The 23,031-nt window shown below is 43.8% G+C and overlaps 1 protein-coding gene across 6 annotated transcripts; it reads right to left on the bottom strand.

Moving 5' to 3' along the window:
• Positions 1-1,857: 1,857 nt before the first annotated feature.
• Positions 1,858-18,737, bottom strand: CRK (CRK proto-oncogene, adaptor protein). Of its 6 annotated transcripts, none has more exons than XM_066333289.1 (4): positions 18,416-18,737; positions 10,665-11,200; positions 7,841-7,945; positions 1,858-5,136 (listed from the first exon to the last, which is right to left on the bottom strand). In XM_066333289.1, exons 1-4 carry the CDS (start codon positions 18,657-18,659, stop codon positions 4,999-5,001), a joined length of 1,023 nt encoding a protein of 340 aa, XP_066189386.1. In that variant the 5' UTR covers positions 18,660-18,737; the 3' UTR covers positions 1,858-4,998. The 6 variants fall into 6 exon arrangements, with proteins under 6 accessions (XP_066189386.1, XP_066189389.1, XP_066189391.1 ...); XM_066333291.1 differs by having other exon boundaries at positions 4,925-5,136; positions 7,783-7,945; XM_066333292.1 differs by lacking the exon at positions 7,841-7,945.
• Positions 18,738-23,031: the final 4,294 nt, after the last annotated feature.

The following is a 23,031-nucleotide window of genomic DNA, read 5'->3' as shown; positions in this document are numbered from 1 at the left end:
TGAACAAGAGTTTTAGGGTCTGCAAGATCAACATAACCTTACGGTTTTCTTACAAATAAATCTAAAAACTTGACAGGATTATTTTTATATCACTTGCTCAGAAAATCAGTGCTCTGTTTTCAAGGGATATTTAGGCCCTCTTTTTCACAGATCAGGATTATCTAATCAGGATTTCTTCAACACAAAGACATCAGTGACTAAGGTGAAAATTAGGTGTCATGTCCAGAAAAAAAAACCCTGCTTTTTTTTTATTTATTTGAAATAAGATTAGAAAATGCTGGTTTTGCTGAAATTAGGAATCATTGGAAACCTTTACTTGTGAATTGCTGTAAATACATGATACAAAGTTAGGCACTCAAAAGGTCCCAGTAGTGCACAGTCACTATCTTCATGCAAATTTTTAAGACTTGCAAATCAGCTCTGCACTTTATTGACCATAAAAGTCTATTTTTCAGCAGAGACTTGGGGAACTGTGCACAATAAATTAGACTTGGATCAATTTAGGATTTTTTCTGTGATCCTCATGTTCAGCAGGCACTCAGGTTTGCAGGGAGTTCAATAATATCAATAAATCAGAACACCTCAAGCAGATTTAATTGCCAGAAGCGAGGTGCATTCTTAGTGCTCTTGCTGAATAATAGCATATTGTCTAAATACTTTAAATTCTTTTGAATGCACTCAATACAGACGGCATTCAGATATTTGGAAATCGGTCAGGGATTTGGCAAAGCATGAGGAATAAACAGCCTAATCCAAGGAAATACAGCAGAATTTGCTGATGCAATCCTTGCTTGTCCTTTGCCCCCTGAACTTTCACATGAATTCATTCAACCACTGCTGCAGCCAAACCCCACAGCTGAAAGAGGGAATGGAAAAGGAAATGCAGTGTTCTGCATGAGCTGCATTAGCCAGGACAAGGGGAAGGGAGAGGGGATGGCTGGCAGTGCCCCGGGGAAGGGCAGGCACAGCCTCTTCCTTTGGGCTGCAGGGAGCTCTAAAATTCTCCTGATCTCATTGAGAGGCACCCTTGCATTGCAGTTCTGCAGTGGGTGAGCACTGGAGCAAAGCTGGGGGCTTCTACCTATGAAAAATTAAGGGTTTTTTTCCATCTGGAGCTGATAGAATAATCTTCACTGTGTGGAGACACACCAAGATTCTTACCCTTGGGGCCTAAGGTGGAGCTTTTAAGGAAGAGTGTGGCAAAAGTAGCTTTAATGCAGGTTGATGTCACAAACGTTGCCCCCCATGGGATTCTGCTCCTGATTTTCTGTCCTGCAGCCCTTGACAGCACCTGCACACCTTGGCCTTTCACTGAATTAGTGCTCTCACACCATCACACAAAAACACCTCTTCTGAACCATTTGTAGACTCCTGCAGGAGATTCTTGCTGCTATTCATTTGTGTAACTTTGTTTTCACTGATATTTCTAAGAATATATAAATAGCTTTTTATCTTCCCAAACACCCCACCCAGACAATCCCCAGACTATTCCCAGATTTGTGCAGGGAGAATTGAGAGCAAGAGCTACAAAATCTCATCTTAATATTCCTCACATTTTTTTTTTTTTGGTTTTTTGTTTTTGTTTTTTTTTTGTTTTTTTTTTTTTTTTTTTTTAAATGAGAATATACATTTCCCCCAACCCCTTGACTCATTTAATTACAGAAAGTCATCTTCTTTCAAATAAAGCCACATTTTATTGTTTGATAGGTTAACTTAGGTGCCTCGGTTTGTCTTACTTCTGTAGTGCTGTGTTTAATAATTTTCATACTAACATGGCCAATTAAAAATGGCCATACCCCCTCTATTTTTAATTACTAAATGCAAATACTTCAAGAACTGATTGAGAAGGACTCTGAGTCAAAGTTTTGGCTATACTTTTATTTACTTCACGTACTATGAACATATACATTACATGCTACAAAAAAATAAAAAAGGACTTTAACTGTCAAGAAAGTGGATAGTGTTATAATACAATGGCACATGTTCATATTTTTCTTCAAACAGGTTTGGTTAGAATCCTTCCCCAAAACCATTAACAAAAAGGAAGTGTTTTATTCTTAAGGATGATTAGAAATATTTGCATTATTAACAAATACAATTCAAACAGATTAACAAGATTTAACCAGGTCATATATTAGTAAAAAGGCTGGGGCTTACCAAAATGAAATATATATATTAAAAAACCATAGCAGCCAGTTGTAATTTTTAGTGTGATATAACGTGTAAATGCACCAGAAGAACACAGTGTAATTGAGCATTCTGCTTTCATGGTGTATTTCTAGAAATGATTATTCTAGTTCTAACACCTGCCTATGCACAAGAGACCAAAACCACAGCCAAGGAAGAGACAAAAGATTGTGACCAACATTCTGAGCAATGATTTTTTTTGCACGCATCAGGGAGAAGGGAGGGAACAAACAGCAGAGGATAAACAAAGGCCACAAAAGGATTTCATCTACATGTTCATGAACATGGGTTCTACCTATCTGCCTTGAGGAGCCTGACAAGTTGAAATGTCTGTTTTGTCCAAATGCAAAGATACTCCTTTCTATCACCTATGAAACAAAATCACATTTCAGCTTAGAACTGAAGAGTGGAGAACAGTTGCATTAATGTATCAGTCAGCTAAAAAAACTGCTTGACAAGAACTTGGGATTCTAGTGTAACAGCAGCTATTAAGACTCCTCTAGTTTCTTCATTTTGCTCTTTCAAAGCGTACAAATATTCACAATTTATACAGTCTTAACAAAACCACATCTACAAAGTTTGCAGGGTATTCACTAGTTAATTCAATTTATGTCTTTTGTATTAAAAAGGCAAGGTTTGCATAATAAAACTTCCAGAAAAACGTTCTTTTGGTATCTTAATTCCTGATTGGAAAGGTACAAATACATGGGCTTTCATTAACTGCAGTTGGCAAAAATACTTCAGAACAGTGTCACTCTAAGGACACACTGTTTATTATGTTTCATTTGCAATACCTGAAGAACAATATAAGCATATATGGGCAACAGAAGAACTCAGTATTACATCTGTTATTTAGAGTGCAGCTATTGAACAAAACCCTCCAAACAGTTACAGTGAATATCAAAATCAGAGGAAAAATACAAATCAGCCTTAAAGAATCTGATGAGTTACAGAACCTGGAGTTAGTGTCTCCATTTTTTTTCCCTCAAAGTAAATTTTATACTAAGCTAGAAGAGCTCCCACAATCACTGGCGCGTCACCCTAACCAGAATAGCAATCCAAGGTAGAACAGAGCTGCAATTCCTTGTTTCCACTCTTACCCACTGTCCCTGCTGTCAGTTTTTGATAATAATCCTCAGTAGTGCTCATGAGACTGGTGATGGACAAGTGTGATTAACATTAGTCCACAGAATTAATGAGTGCCCATAACCTGAACATTACTCAGACTTGCTGATGGATTAGTTTTGAAGTAAAACAACTAATACTTAAATAGAACAGAAATATCATAATTTCCAGCATGTTACAGAGTTCTGAGGTAAAGTGTTACCAGTATTGTTGTAGGGTCAGTGCCTTGCAGCAAAGGCCTTTGCAGCACGTGCAACCCATGAGCCATTGGGGTCACACAGGTTTGAAGCAACCAAACCCAACAGTTTCAGCTATTTAGAAAAAACCCTTCTGCATGGATTATAGTGTAGTCAGAGTTACAGAATTTAGTTTGGTCACCAGAGTGCTGTGCTTGGAAAACAACCCAGGGTACAGAGGCAAGGGAGTTACTTCAGTGTTTAATTTCAGTTTACAAAACTTACTAAATCCATTCTGATTTATATTAGAGAAAACCAGATAATTAGAAGAACAGACTAAAAAACAACCATCAAGCAGTGCATAATACTGCCTACTCAATGCACTGATTTTCATAATGAGCTAGGAAGCCATATTTACTCTATTATGCCTTTTGAGAATCAATCCAACACACAATTATTTTCCATTAGTTTATTAAAAATAAATCCTCATGAATTCACTATCAAATATTTTACAGATGGGAATTAAACCAGGAGAGTCCCCAGAGTGTCTTTAAAATAAAACTAATATTTGGTTTGTCAGTTCACTGTGTTTGACACTGATTTGTACTGTAACAGTATTGTACAATATTGAAGAACTCTAGAAAAATTAAACTAGCCCTACACAATTTAATTTTATTGGAAAGCAGTGTCAATATTTTAGTATATTTAGTGAATCAAACACTGCTTTAAAGCTACATATTAAAGTGCTATGCACGTAATTTTCAGCACTGATATGGAGGTTTACACTTCCATAAGCCTTGTACTTGTGGATAAAAGGAGATACTGTGTGTTAATAAAAATCTTAAATTAAAATCAGCTGCTATGTTTGAAGCATCAACAGTACTGAAGAAATCAATCTAGTGTCCAAAAGCTTCTAGAATCGTGAGGTTGATTGGATGAGTCATTTCCCACGGGAGTGGTAAGGATCTGTAAATCACAAGGCCGTCCCCAAGGGGCGCTGCATCGGCCTGTGCTGTGCACAGCTAACTGACCGTGCAGAGCCTCGCCGGGAAAAACAAACACGGAGAGAGCTCCGGGAGAAATCTGGCCAATTTCTGTCAAGGTATTCAATTGTCTACGGTTGATGTTCATCGCCTGAGGAAGAAGCAACATAAGCAATGGGCCCGGAGAAAGCTATAAATGTTCTCTGAACATCTAGAGCACTGCTTTCTCCAGCTGCTGCTGCTGGCCAGGTCCAGGCTGCCGTGCACGTGGACATAAGCAGGCATTACAACCTATAATCATGGCCTAGTTCTGCCACTGGACACACAAGTTATCTACTGTCGTACCCTGAATTACATGACCCTTGCTTAAGGAATGGTGGTGGTGAGTCCCAGGGGTTTGCAGGTTATCAGAATGCTTATCCAAGCAATGCTGCTTGCAGCGTCGGTCCGAGCTTAGTCTTGATGGCATCTGCAATAAAAACAAGTTGAGATTGTTCCCATCTGTAAGAGCAACTGTTGAGCCACACTCAGCTGAAGTCCTCGTCAGGATTCTGTTGATCCAGCAGACGGACGTGTGTGAATGGAAAGTGACCACGTCTGCCATTACATTCTCCTTCCCACTGACCACTCACGTTAATCTTTGTGACCTTTACCAGCTCACCGACCTGTGGGGTAAGAAAGGCACAAGTTACAACCCAGAAACACGGGCAGGATGAGCTGCCACCCCTCCCTTGGTGTGCTGTCACCCACGTGCACCAGATACACATCTATAAAAAGCAGCTTCAGTCCTGACAGTGTCTGAGACACCAGCCTGCCCCCAATGCCATTCACTCCAACAAAGTAAATAAAGAAATGTGCCTAGATCAGGTGAGAACTACCTGAAGAGCCAGCAATCCCAAAACCAATCTTTCCAAGTGCTCTTGGGACCCATCATCAGGTGTTATCCTGATAAATGTGCCTTGCTGGGCTCCATCCAGAGCCTCGTAAAGCACGGAAGGCTTGCACCCAGACCAAGTGGACACTCATCTGCAAGCTCAACTGCTCCTTAGTTTTAAAATTCCACTTTTCAAGGGAAGTGGAGGATCTCTCTTCACAGATTATCACAGGTGTATAAGAAGTGCCATAAGGCTGGCTCTGCTCTTGCTCTGGGCTTCCACAGTCAGCCACTGCCAAAGGCAAAGCCTTTCAGAATTTCAGTCTTTCCCAGCATGGATTTCTCAGAGAAACAAATCCCACTGAATCACAGAATTGTTTAGGTTGGAAAAGATCTTTAGGGTCACCAAGCCCAACCATTCACTCAGCACTGCCAAGTCCAGCACTCTTGGGAATAGCAAAGACAACTGATGCCCTCTCCCTCTTGCCCAGGACTACATCTCCTAATCTCCATCCTAATGCTGCCAGCACCAATTCCAGAGGCAACATCTGTCATCCCCCTGTGCCACAGGGACAAACCGCACTGCAGGCTCCTCCCAGGGCTGTGCAGGTGGTTCAAATCAGGACACAAGTCCAGGTCTGATCAGTCCCCAAGTGTTTCATATTTAAGGGTACTTCAATTAAGTGGCACTCACACAACCCAGGAAGCACAATTTACATTGTAAAGACACTCACTGGAGAGTTAATGAATGCACCACTGAAAAGCTGCCTACCCATTTCTACCCCTCTGCAGAATTTTGTCAATAATCTGATTTATGAGTAACGTACAACAGTTTTTAGAATTCTTCCCACATCGCAGATGGAGGATGCTTTTGGGACAGATACACTCTCTTTTCTTTCACTAATACTGTAAATAAACCTTGAAGGTGTGGCCAAAGGCCTCGCTGCATTTCATCCAGAAATTCACTGAATACAGAGTTCTAGTTTACACTGATGCTCATCACTGTGTTCCAAATCCATCCAAAACACAACCTCATTATTTGCACTTTCCGGGCAGCCAACAAAGAACAAGAAAAACAATTTCAGATGTTACCAATCTCCATTAACTTTACAGGTTTTAATCACTTGCAATCTTTTGCCAGAACAGCTTTTAACAGTTCATAAACTCAACCCCTTTCATAGACATTTAATTAAGCTTCCCATACCTCTGATGATTACTTATCTGCTAATGAGAGGCCCATAGGGACTCTTGCTGTAGCTTTATTTTTGCCTTTTGTAGTCATTAGTATAGACATTTTAATGAATCATATTTTGAAGAAAATCCTCTTATGTATTAGCTACAGGCAAAAAGGAAGCCTTCCTCCAGTACTGAATGCAAGCTTCAGCTCTTTAGGAATTTAATCATGCAGTTTGTATAATTTTGCTACTGCTAATAACCACTGGGGGGTTGTACCAACAAAAATACTCTGCTGACCAAAACAATACATCAGCTATAATTTAACAAGAGTAAGATTCAATGTGACAATACTAGAAGTGGAAAATCTGATTTCCTAATCACAGCCATTACCAAAACAATGTCCCAGATAACCTGAAACTGCTTCAGACCTGGATATAATCTACAGATCAGCCTTCCCCAGAAGAGTGTTTAACCTCCAACCCACTGGGAAGGGAAAAGCACAACTTGCACTGAAGTTTGCTGTCTAATTAGTGTTAATTAGGGTTTCTCTTGGATGGCTTACAATAAACTCACCTGCAAAAGGTGTGTTCAACAGAGCAATGACACTGAGTTACAGTACAGGATACTTGTGAAACTCCCTGGCTCCCAGAGCATCCTGGAGCTGGTTTTTGGTTTCCAGGGTGTTTCAGGGTCACTGCAGCCAAGGGACACTCAGTTATGAATTCCCCTCACTATACAGAGCTACACTTGAAAGCTGCATTTCACTAATTGTTAAATGAGGAGAGACCTCTGAGATTAAATGTTCCTCTTTTGCCAGGACAGTAATTTCATTTAGCAGACATGCTGATGCAATTTTTCATTCCCATTTCATTTATATATACAAACATTCTCATTCATTCTTTTTTATATATATATATATCCTTACATCTGTCAAAGCAGGACTAACTTTAAGCAAAGAGGGACCATTTCACAAATGCTGCCTTAATAAAATGGCCCCATTAGATCCTGACTAACTGAAAGATCATTCTAGATCTGCTTCAAACCTCTGCCTAGTAAGCTACAGTTCAACCACTCTCCTGAAGACAATACAGAGAACCTTTCCAAAAAATTCTTATTATTACAAGTGCTGAAGTTTTATAACCTTTAGGCTAGGAGTGGATGTTGTCTCTGAATTCTCCTCACTTTTAGCATTGATTTATGGCAACATTAGTCCATAGTGCATCTTCCCACCAAGCACAGCACCTCAGGAACAACACTGTACCCTGCTAGAAAGCCAGGTTTGTCTCAGTCTTCATCAGAAGTTTTAAAACTAAATATACCCCATATGCTTCAAAGCAAAACTGAAGGTTCAAGTGAAGACTTCTGTATGCTGAGGTTTTATTCCAAGTACTCCTCTTTGGTGAGGTCAAGGTGGCAGAGTTCTGCTACTGTTACAAAGAAAAAAAATAAATCGATCGATCTCAGAGTCATTCACCACACAGATCTTCCCTTTTTCTCCTCTATTTTCTCTTAAAATAGACTGAAAACTCCTTGCATAGGTCCAGTTACATGCAAAACAAATGTTAACTTCTCCTGCTGAATCTTTTTTTCCACAATAGAGCACAGACTTTATTAGAACATCACCTGCTCTGATCCTCCTTCCTTGAACTCTTCAAAAGCATGTCAGGCTTAAAATAACAGACCAGCACAGATATTCTGTTTGCAGTTTGGGCAAAAACTGTTTGATGTTAAGAATCTATTTTTCTAAGAGCAACAGTGGGATCCACCCCCTCCCATGAACATTGCCAGATTTAAGGATAAGAGTTTTCATTTGGAAAGAATCCCACTTGCTGTATTTATAAAGAGGTCTGGGCAAAAATGGTCTGGTAAGATTTACATAATGCTTTCTACTAAGTTATCTAAGAAAGAGATCTCTAAATAAACAGAGAAGGAACATCATGAAGTGAAAGGGAACGTGGAAAAAGGAGACAACAAGAAACAGCACTTTGATAGACAGGATGGAGAAAAACTTGGGAGAAAATGAAGTGCATATTGCTTTTTTTCCTGTACAGACATTGAAAGCAACTCAGTAACATTGTGACTGGAAGTGATAAAAACTGCAAAGCTTTGAAGGCCACTAGCAGCAGTGATAAATGGCTCACTTTTTAAAACTAACTTGTTTGCAATATTACACACAGAATAAAGAACCACTGCTATTGCATTTCTGAATTGGAGAGCAAGACAGGAATATAACACCCTAACCAAGAGGGCCAAGGTGTCAACTTAATATAAATATTTCAGTAGTTTGAAGAGGTCCAAAAAAGCCATTTCTGGACCCCAGAAATTTCCTGTGGTCACAGGAGTGTCAAGCTGAGCTGACATTTCTCAGCTGCCCCTCCCAAGCACTTCAGCCACTCAGACTTTCCCATCAGTTTGTAAAAGACACCAGAGGTGTAAGGCAGCTCAGAAAGGAGAGGTGTTACCCACAAAACTGCTCTTCCTACAGCACAGAGCTCTTGCCAGATCACGTGAGTTTTGGTGAAGAGGACTGAAGTAACCTCAGATGAGCCCTGGCACTCACAAGCTGCTCTCCAGCGTGGAAGGCATTTCCTTTCACTCTAAGTTGCTTATGGCCTGGATTAGCAGCATTTCCTCACTCTCCCTACTTCACTCCGTGCTCCCAAATCCTGCACTGGGCAGCACTGTGGGGCTCTTTAGTGGAATGAAGTGTCAAGTTAAGGCTTAAGAGAACGCAAAATTCAGAAAGAAAACCAAAAAGTTTTGCTAAATACGCAAACAGTACCAGAGACTGAAAACCAATCTAACATCTGGTAATTACAACAGCCTGCATTCAGGAATATTCCCAAGCTCCAGGAGGTAACTGGATGGAAAGAGTGAGAAAAAGAGGGAAAGAGACAGCATTTTAGCCTTTATGGGAGTTTGAAGGGTAAAAATCCTCACATTTCCCCAAAATCTGGGGAGTTTACATAGATTTCTATCGCTGCTTCTCAACCCAAAAATATTCAGACCTATAACAGAATGTGTAGCAACTTGAGTGTATTTACTACCTACATGGGAAAGAGTTCACATCTGCCAGGCTGCACATCAATTATCCATCTCTGTACCAGACACACACCTACAGCTGCAGTCCTGGAGTGCCTTTTGTGCTATGCACAATTACACAAAGTATTTTGAGAGTGGAGAGGAGATGCTCTGACTCAGCACAGAAACTGTTTTTTCCCAAGTACTTAAAATGTTATATAAACAGGAAGTCAATTAGGTATCAGGAAATTCCAGAGCCTCTAGCTCAAAGAAAGCCTAGATTAAAGGCTACAATTTACATGTCCTAAGGCAAAGGTCTGCCACAGGGAATACCTTAGTCTCAATTTCTTCAAATGTAATTTGGGGGAGAACTATCTGATGTGGACAGATAGAGCACTCCAGTCACCTTTTTAAGAGGAAAAAAGACAATCAAAAAGGGCCTGTGCAATCACTTGATCCTGTCAGGAAGTGAATCAACCTGGGGAAAACTCAGTGCTTTACTACAAACTCTACTCCATCAATCACTGCTTTAATAGCAGACCTAACAAACTGTGGTGTGAATTGTAAAATGCTCCTGCCTCAAAGCTAAACCCAAAGTAATGTGCTTGAGGTGATGATACAATTCAATTCTGTGTGTGATCATCATCCCAGTCCAGGTAACTTCAAAGTGCATCAATGTTTCCACTGATCGCTTTAAAACTGCTGACACACTGGGGAGAAAAAAAAAACCAAATACAAACCAACAAACAACCCAGCACACCTTGTACAGATTGTGGTGAGGCACAGAACAGCACACACAGGTTCAGACACACAGTTTATGAGCTGCTCCCTCGCCCTCCCCCCATAATAAACATTTCAGAACTGAAGACACGGATGGGGAAACACTTATGTTAGTGATGGTTGACAACAGACACAATACTGGTTCAGTAACCTAATAATAATCAGTAATCTAATTTACAAGTGACTCGAGTCACTCGTTTTATCCATAACTTATTAATCATGACGTAAAACCAGTATTACAAAGCTTTTCCCTTTCTCATTCCTCCAATAAACTACCACATGAGCAAAAGGGAAAAATCCCTTGAACAGATCTCTTCCTTCTAAGTTTTGCCCATTATGTACCTCCAAAGCCAAGGCTGTCTTGTCGTAGGCATTAGGGACTCGCTTCTGGATAACCCGGGCATAAATAGGGCCATTCTGAAGGTTAGGGAGCGGAGTGTTGATGCTGGGCTGGGCATAGGGCCCTGGCTCCGGCCCACCCAGTGGTTGTGGGTGGGAACTATCCTGGTTACCTCCAATCAGAGTGGGGACTGAAGCAGAGGAAGGTCTATACTTCTCGACGTAAGGAACGGGAATCATTCCCCTCTTCCCTTCGCTGTCTTCTGCGTTCCACCACTGCTCTTCAGGTTTGTCCCGGATTCTCAGTATGTCTCCTTTCTTAAAGGGGAGGTCTTCCTCGTCATTGCCATTAAAGTCAAAGAGAGCTCGCACATACTCGGCCTCCTCCTGCCTGAGGATGACCCCGCTATTCTGCCTCGAGCGAGAAACGGGCTCTATCAAGGTTGTAGTGTCCAAATAGTGTATTTTGTAGAATTCCAGTAAAGATGGCAAAGAGTCAAACTCTTGGTCACCTATTCGAAATCTGGTGGGATTCGACCCTGAAAAGAGAAGGCAACATGTCAAAGAGAGCATTGAAACTCTAAGTCAAACATTTGAGGAGATGTATAATTACTAAAATACATATGAACAGAAGTATTTTGACACCAAGTTTGATCACCTTGACATTATATTCAGCTTCTCTGAGCATTTTCAATCAAAGGCAGCACTATCGTGATCATGAGTACAGGTTTTTTTAAAAAGATTTTGTCATGGAAGGAAAAGAGAAATTCTTTGGAACTGCCAAACTTCCCCAATTAGGATAAAAATATCTTTGTTTCTTTCAATGTTATATGGACCCAACAGATGAAAATGTTCAGTAGATCTGGGCTTCTCAGGAGCAATTCTCCTGTTTTACACCCCAAATATAGGATGTAAATTTGGTACCATTTCAAGGAAATGATTTTTTAAAACACTCTTCTGCTGTTCAGATCTATTTCCAAAGAACAACACTGCAATGATGGTTATTTACCTGTTGTAACACCTTGGGTTAAAGGCATGGACACTACAGAAAATTGCTTTACATGGCAGTGAACAAGTCATGTCAATGAGCAAATGAAGTTATTTTTCATTTTGATAAAAGGTACCAGTAAAAAAAATTATCTCCATTCTATGCAATGCAAATCTACAACATATATTTTCATAACAGGTATGACTCAACCTTTTAATTTCAAGTCTTGTAGCTTCTTTGCCACATTTGTCAGACGAGCCTAAGCTATAAATCCAAACCTCAAATACACTGGAATACAGATGATGTTCACATCCAAGCCATTACAAGCATCAAAGTGCAGAATATCCATTTCCAATCTGTGTGCTGTGCTTTGTTGTTTGTTGTTTTGTTTTTTTTTTTTTCCACTTTATGTTCTTCAGGCTCAGCTGGGGAAAAACACACACATGATGTTCTATTTCCACCATGCCCCATGCAATCAGTTGTGGGAAGAACTGCGGAATGCTGGGGGAAGGGAGTGCAGATGAAAAGATTTATACTTTAATGAGTAACTCTTTTAGCAAGAAGGAGATGCTTACTTTGCAAGTCTGTTTTCTCTGCAGGGAATATCTAACAGTCCCAAGCCTTAGCTCTGGAGTACAAAGCTAGCAGAATCCTTCAAGCTGTCACTGATCCAAAACTCCCTGCAAAGTAGCACTGTCAGCATGGAAAGCTAATGTTACAACAAGTTCTTTCAGGAGAGCAAAAAGGGGTTCTAAGAGAGAAAAGGGCAGATTCAATAAGATCAACACAGCCAAACACCCAAGAAATGAGTTCTGAAGTATCCTGAAGGATACTGGATTAGTGGAGCTGGTTAAAGGAAATTGGAAGGAGCAGAACTAAGTCATTGGAAAATGCACGTTTGCACGCTTTAACAGCCCTGAAAGGCTCTCAAAAGAAATTAATACAAACACAGTGAGCCAAAACCCAAAAGCAATAGCCTCAAAAAACTGCAAAAAACCCTGCAAACTGGCATCACCAAGAGACAAAGGAAGTTAATGTAATTATCAATGAGAAAGGTGAGCTCAGCATGGGAAGAAAATTAAGAGTCCATCATATTCTCCCAAAGAGTAGTGCTGGGAGGATGCAAAACTCCCTCAACTTTTGGTGCTGAGATGTAACTTAGAGCTCCAGACTTGGCCAGAACTCTGGAATTTCATCCCAGTGGCATTGTCAGCTCCGTGGGCTCACAGGAGATGAATTCTGGCTGGACAGGCAGCATGCCTACACCACCTCAGGACAGCTCAGTGTAAAACTGGGAATGCTGCACTTTCATTAGAGTTAGAAGTGGGAAGCCAAGTGGAAAATAAATCAGCTTTCAGACCAAGCTGGTGACAGAAACATGAGCAAACACCTTGCACTATTTTAGCAGTGAACCTTAAAGGATCGAGGCTTGACATCTGAGTAAAAAGTCATAGGAGCTTTAAGAGCAGGGCAGCAAAGTTCTTTGCAGCCACATGGAGAAGACTGAATCTCAGGGAAGTTCACTGACATGGAACTTATTTCACATGACAGAAACAGAACCTGAAACACCAATTTACCTCAGTGAAACCTGCTACAGGCTGAGTCAGCCAAGGGGCTGAGCTCTGCCTCAGCAATGTAGGGATTCACAGAAAAATCGTCACAGGTCACAGGGAATGAGCAATTCATCAGTAACATTCATCAGCCTGGTCAATCTTCACCAGGATGAACAAGGCATTTTGGAGTGTCTTTTTTTTTTTGCCTTTGAAACACATTCACCCTCTTGAATTAATGCACAACAGCCTGAGGGACCTGCCAAGTGTACCTGAATACCAGTTGGACTTTAAGAAGAAAAGTCTTTTAGAACATTATGTACAGGGAAAGAGTGACAGAAATCACTGTACTGTATCCTGGAAAATCAGATCCTAAGAGGTTTTGCACAGGTGAACAACAGCCAGAGGACACAGACCCTCCAAACTCTGGGATCAGAAAGATCAATGCACTCCTTGAAGGGACAGAGAAAAAAGCATCAGAAAGGAGAGATGCTATCCTCAAAAAGACCACACTGCCAGAAAACCATGTGCATTTCTGATGCTTTTCTTTTTAAAAAATGTAAAGCAGCTACAGAAATCTGACAAGATCTAGAACAAGAAATCTACAAACTTAATCTAAATTAATTATCAATTAATATAAAGGCAGTGACCTCACAAATGTCTGGAGAACTTAAATAGAAGACTCCTAAAATTTAGCTAGAACAGGCATAAAAAGGACAACGCAGTTCAAAGTTACAGTTGGTAAAATGCAGATTGGAAATAAAATACAACTCCACCTTCCCAAGCAAGTGGAAAACTTTCCAGCAGTCTAAGGTTTTTGTGGATACCTGTGTTCAGCTACAATGAACTAAGTGATGCTCACATGCAGTGGGGAAATGATTCCACTCCCCACAGGCTCCCAAGTTTTGTCATTCCCTGGTATAATGAAATTCAAAGATTAACAGATTTCAGGCTGAGAGGAATTCTTCAGCCTCTTGTTTGAACTGCAACACTGCTCATACCTGCAGGCCAATGGAATAATTCAGGCAAGATCTAACACACGAAAAAGTTACAGCAACAAGGTGAGTGGGGTATTTTTGGGAATAAGAGCAGTTTTCCTTCATGATCCTGGGATTTCTCTTGAAGGCACAAGTCTGAGCAGCACAGTGTGCACATCTTCTGAGGGCCTCCAGGAAGGAGCACAAGCATGGAAAGGTGAGTCCAGATCCTGGAGGAACTTGAGTCACTTCCTGTGAAAGTTGGGACACTTGAGCACTGGAAATTCTCCTTCTGCTGCCTGGCACAGCTGAAGCAGCAGAGCTGCTCGGGGAGTACCCCCACCACCAGCACTGCTCAGCTGAGCAAGAGTAACTTCATGAATGAGAAGCACAAAGAGCTGAGTATCCTCCTCCTTCCTTACTCCATCTCTACTAACCCAACTGCAGCCATCTCAGGGTGCCACAAACCCCCTGCTCTCCAAAAGGTGAGGAAAGAGTTAAAATCCAAAGGGTCCCACAGTTGAGAAAAGTTTCAAACCTGGCTTACATCAGTTCTCTGTTTATGATGCACATTCCCTCCTGTCACAACCCTCTGACACTGTACTGCCTTTGTGTCAGTCTGGGAAAAGGTGCTTGTACGTATATTTTAAATATTGTACAGATACTGGGGAATTAGGGCTATAAACCACCCAATAGTCCACTGATTGGGCAGGTGGTGAAAGCACAGAGCAACTTCTCACTTTCTCAGACATCTCAGAGGGTTTACATTTCTCTCTTCACTCCAATGTTTAGTGTCAATAGGGAGTTTTCTCTTTATTCCCAAGCTTTTTTGGAAAGCTTTCCCTTCACAGAAATACGGGAATTTATTTTTGCATCTGGTTTTATTCTGGAAGGGTGGCTCCCTTTCCCAATTCAGTGTGTTTAGGGCCTTATCACAGGTCTTATCACACAAGGCACCAGTGAGATACCTCAGTGATGTAAGCCACTTCCTCCTGGAGCATATGGGAACTGGGCTCTGAAGGCCCCACATTCCAGTCCCTGTGCTTCCCCCACCCCCACGGGGACACCTTTTTTCCTTGTTCTCAAGTACCTCCCTGCCCATGCTGAGCAGAACAAATAAAACCCTATAAAAACATAAAACTCTATTGAGTGGAAGAGCTCTGAGCACACCAGGAAAATATTCACTCAGGAGTTATAGACTCATTTCTGAAGCTCATCAGAGGATTAGAGCAGATGTCTAATACAGGCACTTTTTAGAGTTGCAATTAGTTTGCATTTAAATATATTTTGATCTCTATATAAAAGTGAAAAAAACAAACCCAAGCATCAGAGTCAAACCACTGTGCTCACACATCCCTAAAGGCACTTCATCCAGAGCTGAGTGTGGGGATCATTCTGTAAGGATTCCATGATTCCAGGAAGTTCAGGCACAATGGAAGCGATTTCAAAGCATTACATTCAGAATCATGTTCTTAAAACTCATAAATGGTGAAAACAGCAATTGCTGCATTTTATCTGTCATATTTGCCTACTTCAGACAGAGAAATTTAATAACATTATATGCTTCTGCCTTTATAATGCTGCACTCTCAACAGAGAACATTTCTATCTTTAGGTATTTCAGGCATTTTTTAGTGCATATCACACATTTTTACCCCAAGCCCCCATGTCAAATTGCAAACACATGACATATTTCATATTTCCTCTGCTGTCCATCACCATGCTAATGCCTGCATGGAGCACTTGGTCTTGTTTGGGATTTCTTTAGCCATAACTGTTACACTTCACCACAAATGATCCATTTCTACTTAAAACAGAATGTTTTTCTTTCCCACAATTCAGTGATTTATCCTGTTTTTTTAACACCCTTAAAACATTCCAGGAAGACATAAAAAGTTCTGTTCAATTCCTTTTTCTTTGTTGCTCTGAAAAAATCACCTGCAAGAAGGTAGAAACTGCAGCATCAGACAAAAAGTCAATTTAACAAAGACCTTACAAGTTTACTTTATACTTTAGAAATCAAAAAAAAAGTATTAAGTTTTTGTGACATTGTGATTTTTAGGGAAGCTGAAGCTCCTCATCTCATTTATTCTATGCTGAGGCTTCCCTATCCCTGAGAGCAGCCAGGAATTTCATAGACACTGAGCCCAACAAAAATCAACCCAAGAACCCAACCTGGAATATTCAAATTTCCCAGAGAAACCTGTGCATTTGCCAAACAATAAATTGCTAACAAAACTGTACCACACTAAAATATAGTGATTTTGGTTCTCCTAATATTTTAGCTTGGCCACAATAAACAAGCAGGATAATTTGCAAACATTTAACTCTTTTTACTGCATTAACTTCCCTACCCAAACACAAAATCATCTTCAATCTTTTACTAATGTTTTCACCTCCCTTCCACTGCAGAACAACCTCCCACTTATTTTTTTCTGAAAGAGCACCTTAATTACACTTGAAGTATAATTTAATAGACACCTCCCCAGCACCTTATCTGGTTGGAGCGTGAAGACAGCAGTATCAGCATGGAGGCATGATTTAATTAAAATTACTAAAATCAGCGTGGGAGTGTCTGTAGTGCAGGAGTGATGCATCACCCCTCCCAAGAACATCCAGGGGACAAATAAAAAGGAGACCAACCAAAACATAATTATACTTTTTCAGATATATTAAGCCTACTGTGCCACCAGCTTACACAGCTACTCGTTTTAAAACAGAAGAGAATTACAATGTACTCCATGATTTTAACCAGAGCCAGCCCACAGAATGCCACAAAATGTTACTGAGCTTAGGATACAACACAAGAAAAAAGTCAGGATGGCTGTACTGAAGTGATGCCACTGTTTTTCCAGAGATGAGTTGCTCCTCAAAAAGCAACTGCTGAGAAGTGACAGATAATGGTGAACCAGGGTTTTTTACTGTCTTTAAAATCCAAGTAGGCTGGATTCAGAACAAACCATCCTAGTGACCAACTCTGCTCTACACAACACCAGCCACCCTTGTCAGCAACTACAGCACCAAACCTCTGTCTGCACACACATGAAACAAAAGAGAACCCACCACATTCAGACCCCCCACAGCAGCAACAACTTCCAGCTGGATTCAGCCACCTTTAACTTCTACATGTGGAGCTCTGTAACTTGAGTGCACTGTGCAGCTCCAAGAGGTTCCTGGGATAAACAGGATGAGTTCAGACTTTCCCCATTTTTCCAATCTGAAATGCTTCCCCTGTATAACTGTGAAAACCTACTGGCACTAATTTTGGTTTCTCTCAGATTATCTCTTTAGTCAACCACTCTGTGCAGAGACTGAAAAATAAAACAAGTCTTGTTACATCTTTCCAACACTGGTCTCTTATTCCACCCACAGACCTACATCAGAGTGTCTCTGTCTACTTTCTGCCAAATAAGTTCACCAAATCTCTTATTACAAAGGTTTACTATAATTAATAATTATCTAGTGGCTCCTTGCTGCTTGTGAATCACAGATTCACATCATTTTGTGAGGATTAATATCCAAACTCGAGCAGCTCCAGCACCAACTTCTCTAATTCCCACAGCAGGGACACCACTGCCTTTGGACTGCAGGCTCTGACACATCCAAGGGTTCTGCACTGCTGGGGTTCGGTGGGACTGAACCGCAAAAATGCTGCTTCTGACAGAGCTTCTCCCTCCGGCACAATCAGCACCTTCTGCTCCTGAAGTGTTACACTTAAACGTGTTGTTTTATTCACTACATGTGCATTTGATGAGAAACAATATAAAACTTCTCCTTTCAAGGGGAAAGAAACCGAACTTCACATCTGATTTAAAGAAACCATTGCCTTTACATCCTGAAGAGTTCCCAGCACTCAAACTCCCCACTCGAACTCAGCCTCCCTGATAACGCAAAACTGCCTTGTCAGAAATCAGACTCTGGGGATGACACTTCCACAGAACCATCTCGCGGCTGAGATGACACGGAAAATCTACGGATTACTGCTAAAGGGGTTAGGAAAACAAAGGGGTGCGAGGCTGGAGCTGCAGGATGCCCAGCTGCAGGACGCTGGATTTCGTGTGGCACAGGACGGCAGGTGCGGACGGGCGGCTCGGCTCGGCCAGCGGCCCCAGCTCCGGAACACGGCTTCATTCCACCACAAAGCGCTCCACGCCTGCGAACACCGCCCGGGCGCCCGGCGGAGCCGCCCCGGCTGCCCTGCCCGGGGCCGCGGGCACCGCCAGCCCTGGGGGTCACTCACCCGGGGCCCCGGGGCCCTCGCCGCCGGTCCGCCGGGCTCCCGCCGGCCCCAGGCTGTTGACGATGTAGTGCGAGACGCGGGAGCTCTCGGACACGGACAGCACGAAGTCGCCGGGGATGGTGCCCGAGTCGCGCACCAGGAAGGTGCCGTGGCGCTGCCCCTGCAGCAGCGATACGGCCTCGGCGCGGCTCAGCCGCCCCCAGTACCAGCTCGCCCGGTCCTCGGAGTCGAACTGCCCGGCCATGGGGGCCACGCTCCTCCCCCGCCCGCGGCCGCCGCCGCCCGCGGAGCCGCTCAAAATGGCGGCCCCGGCCCTGACCTCACCTACCGGACGTGACCGCACGCGAGGAGTGACGTCATCTCCCCGCGCGGGCGGGGCGGGGCGGGGGGCGCCGTGAGGGCGGGCTGTGAGGGGAGGCGGAGCCGAGCGGAGCCGAGCCGAGCCGAGCGGAGCCGAGCCGAGCCGAGCGGAGCCGAGCCGAGCCGAGCGGAGCCGAGCCGAGCCGAGCGGAGCCGAGCCGAGCCGAGCGGAGCCGAGCCGAGCCGAGCGGAGCCGAGCCGAGCCGAGCGGAGCCGAGCCGAGCCGAGCGGAGCCGAGCGGAGCCGAGCCGAGCGGAGCCGAGCCGAGCCGAGCCGAGCCGAGCCGAGCCGAGCCGCGGGAGCGGGGCCGGTGCCGGCAGCGGCCGGGCTGGGAAACGCCGCTGAAATCTGCCGGTCCGAACCCTCACCGAACACCGCCTCGGCAGCCACATCACAGTGCCGCGTCCGCTCGCTTCTTGAACACCTCCGAGCACGGCGACTCCGCCGCATCCCTGAGCAGCCCGTTCCAATGTCTAATGACCTTTTCTAGGAAGAAATTCTTACTGATGTCCGGTCTAAACGTCCCGTAACACAGCTTGAGGCCGTTTCCCCTTGTCCTGTCCCTTGTTCCCTGGGAGCAGAGCCGACCTCCACCTGGCTCCAACCTCCTTTCCAGCAGTTGTGGAGATCCAGAAGGTTCCTCTTCTCCAGGCTCAGCCCTCCTGGCTCCCTCAGCCTCTCCTGGTGCTCCAGATGCTTCCCCAGCTCTGTGCCCTTCTCTGCTCATGCTCCAGGCCCTCGATGTCCTTCCTGAATTCAGGGGTCCAGAACTGGACACAGGGCTCGAATGTCATCTTACCAGTGCCCAGCACAGGGGGACAATCCCTTCCCTGGCCTTGCTGCCACACCATTCCTTGCCTGAGGAGGCTGCATGATGGAGAAGGGTCTGGAGAGAAAGCCTTATGAGAATGGACTGAGCTCACTTGGTTTGTTCAGCCTGGAGAAGAGGAGACTGAGGTCAGACCTCGCTATGGTCTTCAACATCCTCCTGAGGGACAGCATAAACTTCTGCTCTGTGACCAGGACAGGACCCGAGGGAAGGGCAGCAGCTGGGTCAGGGGAGGGGTAAGTTGGGTATTAGGAAAAGGTTCTTCCCCAGAGGGTGCTGGGGCACTGCACAGGCTCTCCAGGGACTGAGAATGGCCCCAAGGCTGCCGGAGCTCCAGGAGAATTTGGACAATGCTCTCAGAGATGCTCAGGGTGGGATTGTTGGGGTGTCTGTGCAGGGCCAGGAGATGGAATGGATCATCCTGGTGGGTCCCTTCCAGCTCAAGCTATTCTGTGATTAAAGGCTGCAGCCCACTATGTTTTCCTTCAGGGCTGTGCCAGCAGCTTTGTCCTCATCCTCCCTGCCAGCCACATATTCCCACCCCTCTGCTGTGCCAACACAGTTGCTTTTCATGGGACTACACACTGAATTGGGCCAAGGAGCTGCTCTGGGTTAAAAATAGCCCTGTGAAATAAAAAGTTTAATTTTATTCAGGGCAGTTCACTGACTGAATTACCACAGAGGTGTGCAACAACAGCGAAGAGCTTAAGTTCCACTGGTGCCAGAGAAGAAGTGTGTGTGTGGGGGCATGCACAAAGTAAGAATTATATCTGTAAGAAGCAACTCAATATTTACTCCTTTTAGATCGTTCTCCAATATCTCTTAAATCCCAGAGTAACATCTGTCAATGTGTGTAGGATTCTGCTCCAGCTCTGCTCAGTTCTGGGAGCCTTTTTTTCCAGAAAGGAATGTGCTTTTTCAACTGTGTCATCTCCCTGTGGCAGCACTTGCATAAACAATGTTAGAGCACAGCTGTCCCTGACTGTGAGGGTGCTGTGCTCCTCCCTGCCTCCCAATATCCTGCTTTTTTGTAGGGCCCTGTAGCTGTCTCCTGGATGGGATTCTGGCATTGTGTCAGGTAGCCAAGGCTGTCCTAACCTTCCCAATATCCTAGTGAGAAAATATTCCCTCATGCAGATGGGGAGCCTGTCGTTCACCAAATCCATAAGAAAACACCAGGGGCTTGATTTCAGCCTCACAGATGAACATCCTTCCTCTGCTGATGCTGTTCTCTCTGCATCTCTCTACCTTCTGGAGGTAGGAGGGAGCCCTAATCCATTTGGAAGGCAGTCCCAGTTTCCGTGGCGATGTGTGGGCTTTGCTGGCCAGCTGCAGGAATAGCACACACACTTTCCATGGCTTTTTCACGGGTTTGAAAAGCTGCAGATCCTTGTTGAGAGCCCAGGACGGCAGGAGAGTTAAATCATATCGGCAGGAGAAACACGTGTCCTTTCTGTCCGGTGTTCACAGACCACAAACAAACAAATCAACCAAGACTTTATTAGGGCAAAATTCATCATTTTTCTGACTCCTGCCAGACCACTGTATAAAAGTGTCCTTTTTTGAGGGACCACAGACTGTTCTTTTTTCCCCTCCCTATCTCTATCTCCTGTTTTCAGCCGATCCCAAAACTGCTGGAATTGGTGTTTTCCCCCAGGTTTTGGTTTTCGCTCACGTCGGGAATTCTGTTGCACGAGCTCTCTCTGGTGGTCAAAGCTGGGAAACCAGTAACTCTCCTGCCCTATATCGCTCCCGTGGGTGTTTTTATCCTGGAATGATTACATAGCATCACGGAATAGTTTAGGTTGGAAGGGCCCTCGTAGATCATCCATATCCAACCCCCAGCCCTGGACTGGGACACCTCCCACTAGGGCAGGTTGTTGAGAGCTCCATCCAACCTGGCCTTGATCTCTTCCAGGTTATCCACAGCTTCTCTTCTACAGTCACTTTCTCACCTTTATTATTTGTAAAAGCCTTTCCTTAGTCGGCATTTCTGATAATGACTGGTAGCCTTTCCCAAATTTCTTTTTCCTCCCCTGTTTAAACGCTGCATCCCCCAGTAGTTTATTACCCTTGAGCCATCCCTGCTGCACAAAGGCTACAAGACAGAACCTTTCTGCCCAAACCTGCTTCCTACAAGCTTGAAAACAACATTTTAAGAGTTCAGATGATCTTTCACAGGCAGACGGATTGCAGAGAGGAAAGTGAGAGAAAAAACAAAAGACACAGTCTCAGAAGAATAAAACTAAATCAGCTTGAAACACTGAAGAATTCACTGTTAGTTACAAGATCCTGAAAGGAATTACAAAATCTTGTGAAAACATTCTATTCACCCACCTGGCAGGGAAAAGCCCCACTGGTACCCAGGTTTGCTTTCCCTCTCCTGATTTTATTGTCCCCACCAGTTTGCCAGAGATAATTTTTTCCTAAGAAACTCCAAAATGTTGGCAATGTGTCTAAAGCCACAGTCAATCAGCAGAAAGCTTCTTGCTGAGTGCAATGAGTGAATTTTGAAAAAGTGCCAAGTATGGAGGGCTGTAGTACAGCAATGTTCTGCCCGAGGTGACATCCAAGGGATGTTAAAACAAAATCAGGAAACACCTGGGTTAGCCCGAGGTTCATCTGGTGACAGCAGTGCAAGGTGACCTGGTGTCACATAACCCTGTCCCAACTGCTCCTTGAAGGGTTTGGCTGGTCTAGATCACATGGCAATACTCTGTCCTACTTGGAAAACTAAAACTAAAGAAGTTCCATCTCTTGGTTTCTTTTCTCTGAGACCTGAAGAAACAGCATTTCTTCCACAGAAATGTTTCCTCTTGCTATTAGTTCAGGCTCAGCTGCTTGCAAGGAGGTGCCTGTGTCCTGTTTATTCCTTTTCTTCATCTCATGTGCCCTGGAACCTGGTTTCACACCTGGCTTGGAAGTGTCACCTGTGTCACAAGTTCCTGCCAGTGCTGCAGAGGGATGTCAGTGCCAAATGCAGCACTTGTGGTGAACAGTGACATGAGCCGTTGTGTAAACGAGCTCTGCCTGAAGACTTGAGAATAAATAGTCTTGGAATGGAAAGAATGATCTCTTGATCCTGCCGGATGCTGCCAGCTGGGAAATGTCTTTGTGACAAAGTCTAAATTTGAATTTTCCTGGGAAGTACCAGCAGTTCAGAAGGAAAGTTATGTGTCACAGGGGATGGACTGGAGGGGGTTTATTTGTAACATGCAGAAATGAGGAGTGGAACAGACGAAGCTGGAGGGGAGGGTCCTGCAGCTGGAGAAGCAATAGGAATTCGTAGTGGTGTGATGGTTGTGCTTGGCTCCGGGGGTGCACCGGGCTCTGGGGGTGCGCTGGGCCTCTGAGGTGCGTTGGATTCGCGTTGTGTTGGGCTCCAGGTGCATTGGGTTTAGGGGCTGCGCCGGGCTCGGGGCTCACT

This window comes from Sylvia atricapilla, chromosome 20, assembly GCF_009819655.1.
Source record: "Sylvia atricapilla isolate bSylAtr1 chromosome 20, bSylAtr1.pri, whole genome shotgun sequence".
In the NCBI taxonomy this organism is placed as follows: Eukaryota; Metazoa; Chordata; class Aves; order Passeriformes; family Sylviidae; genus Sylvia; species Sylvia atricapilla.
This window is presented reverse-complemented; position numbering and strand designations above follow the sequence as displayed.

Coding starts and splice junctions, on each gene's coding strand:
- CRK (XM_066333289.1), bottom strand. CDS start 18,659: ATGGCCGGGCAGTTCGACTCCGAGGACCGGGCGAGCTGGTACTGGGGG. Junction 11,201..18,415: donor CGAGGGCCCCGGGGCCCCGG/GTGAGTGACCCC, acceptor TTCTCTTTTCAG/GGTCGAATCCCACCAGATTT. Junction 5,137..7,840: donor TTTGCTTTGAAGCATATGGG/GTATATTTAGTT, acceptor CTTACCCCACAG/GTCGGTGAGCTGGTAAAGGT.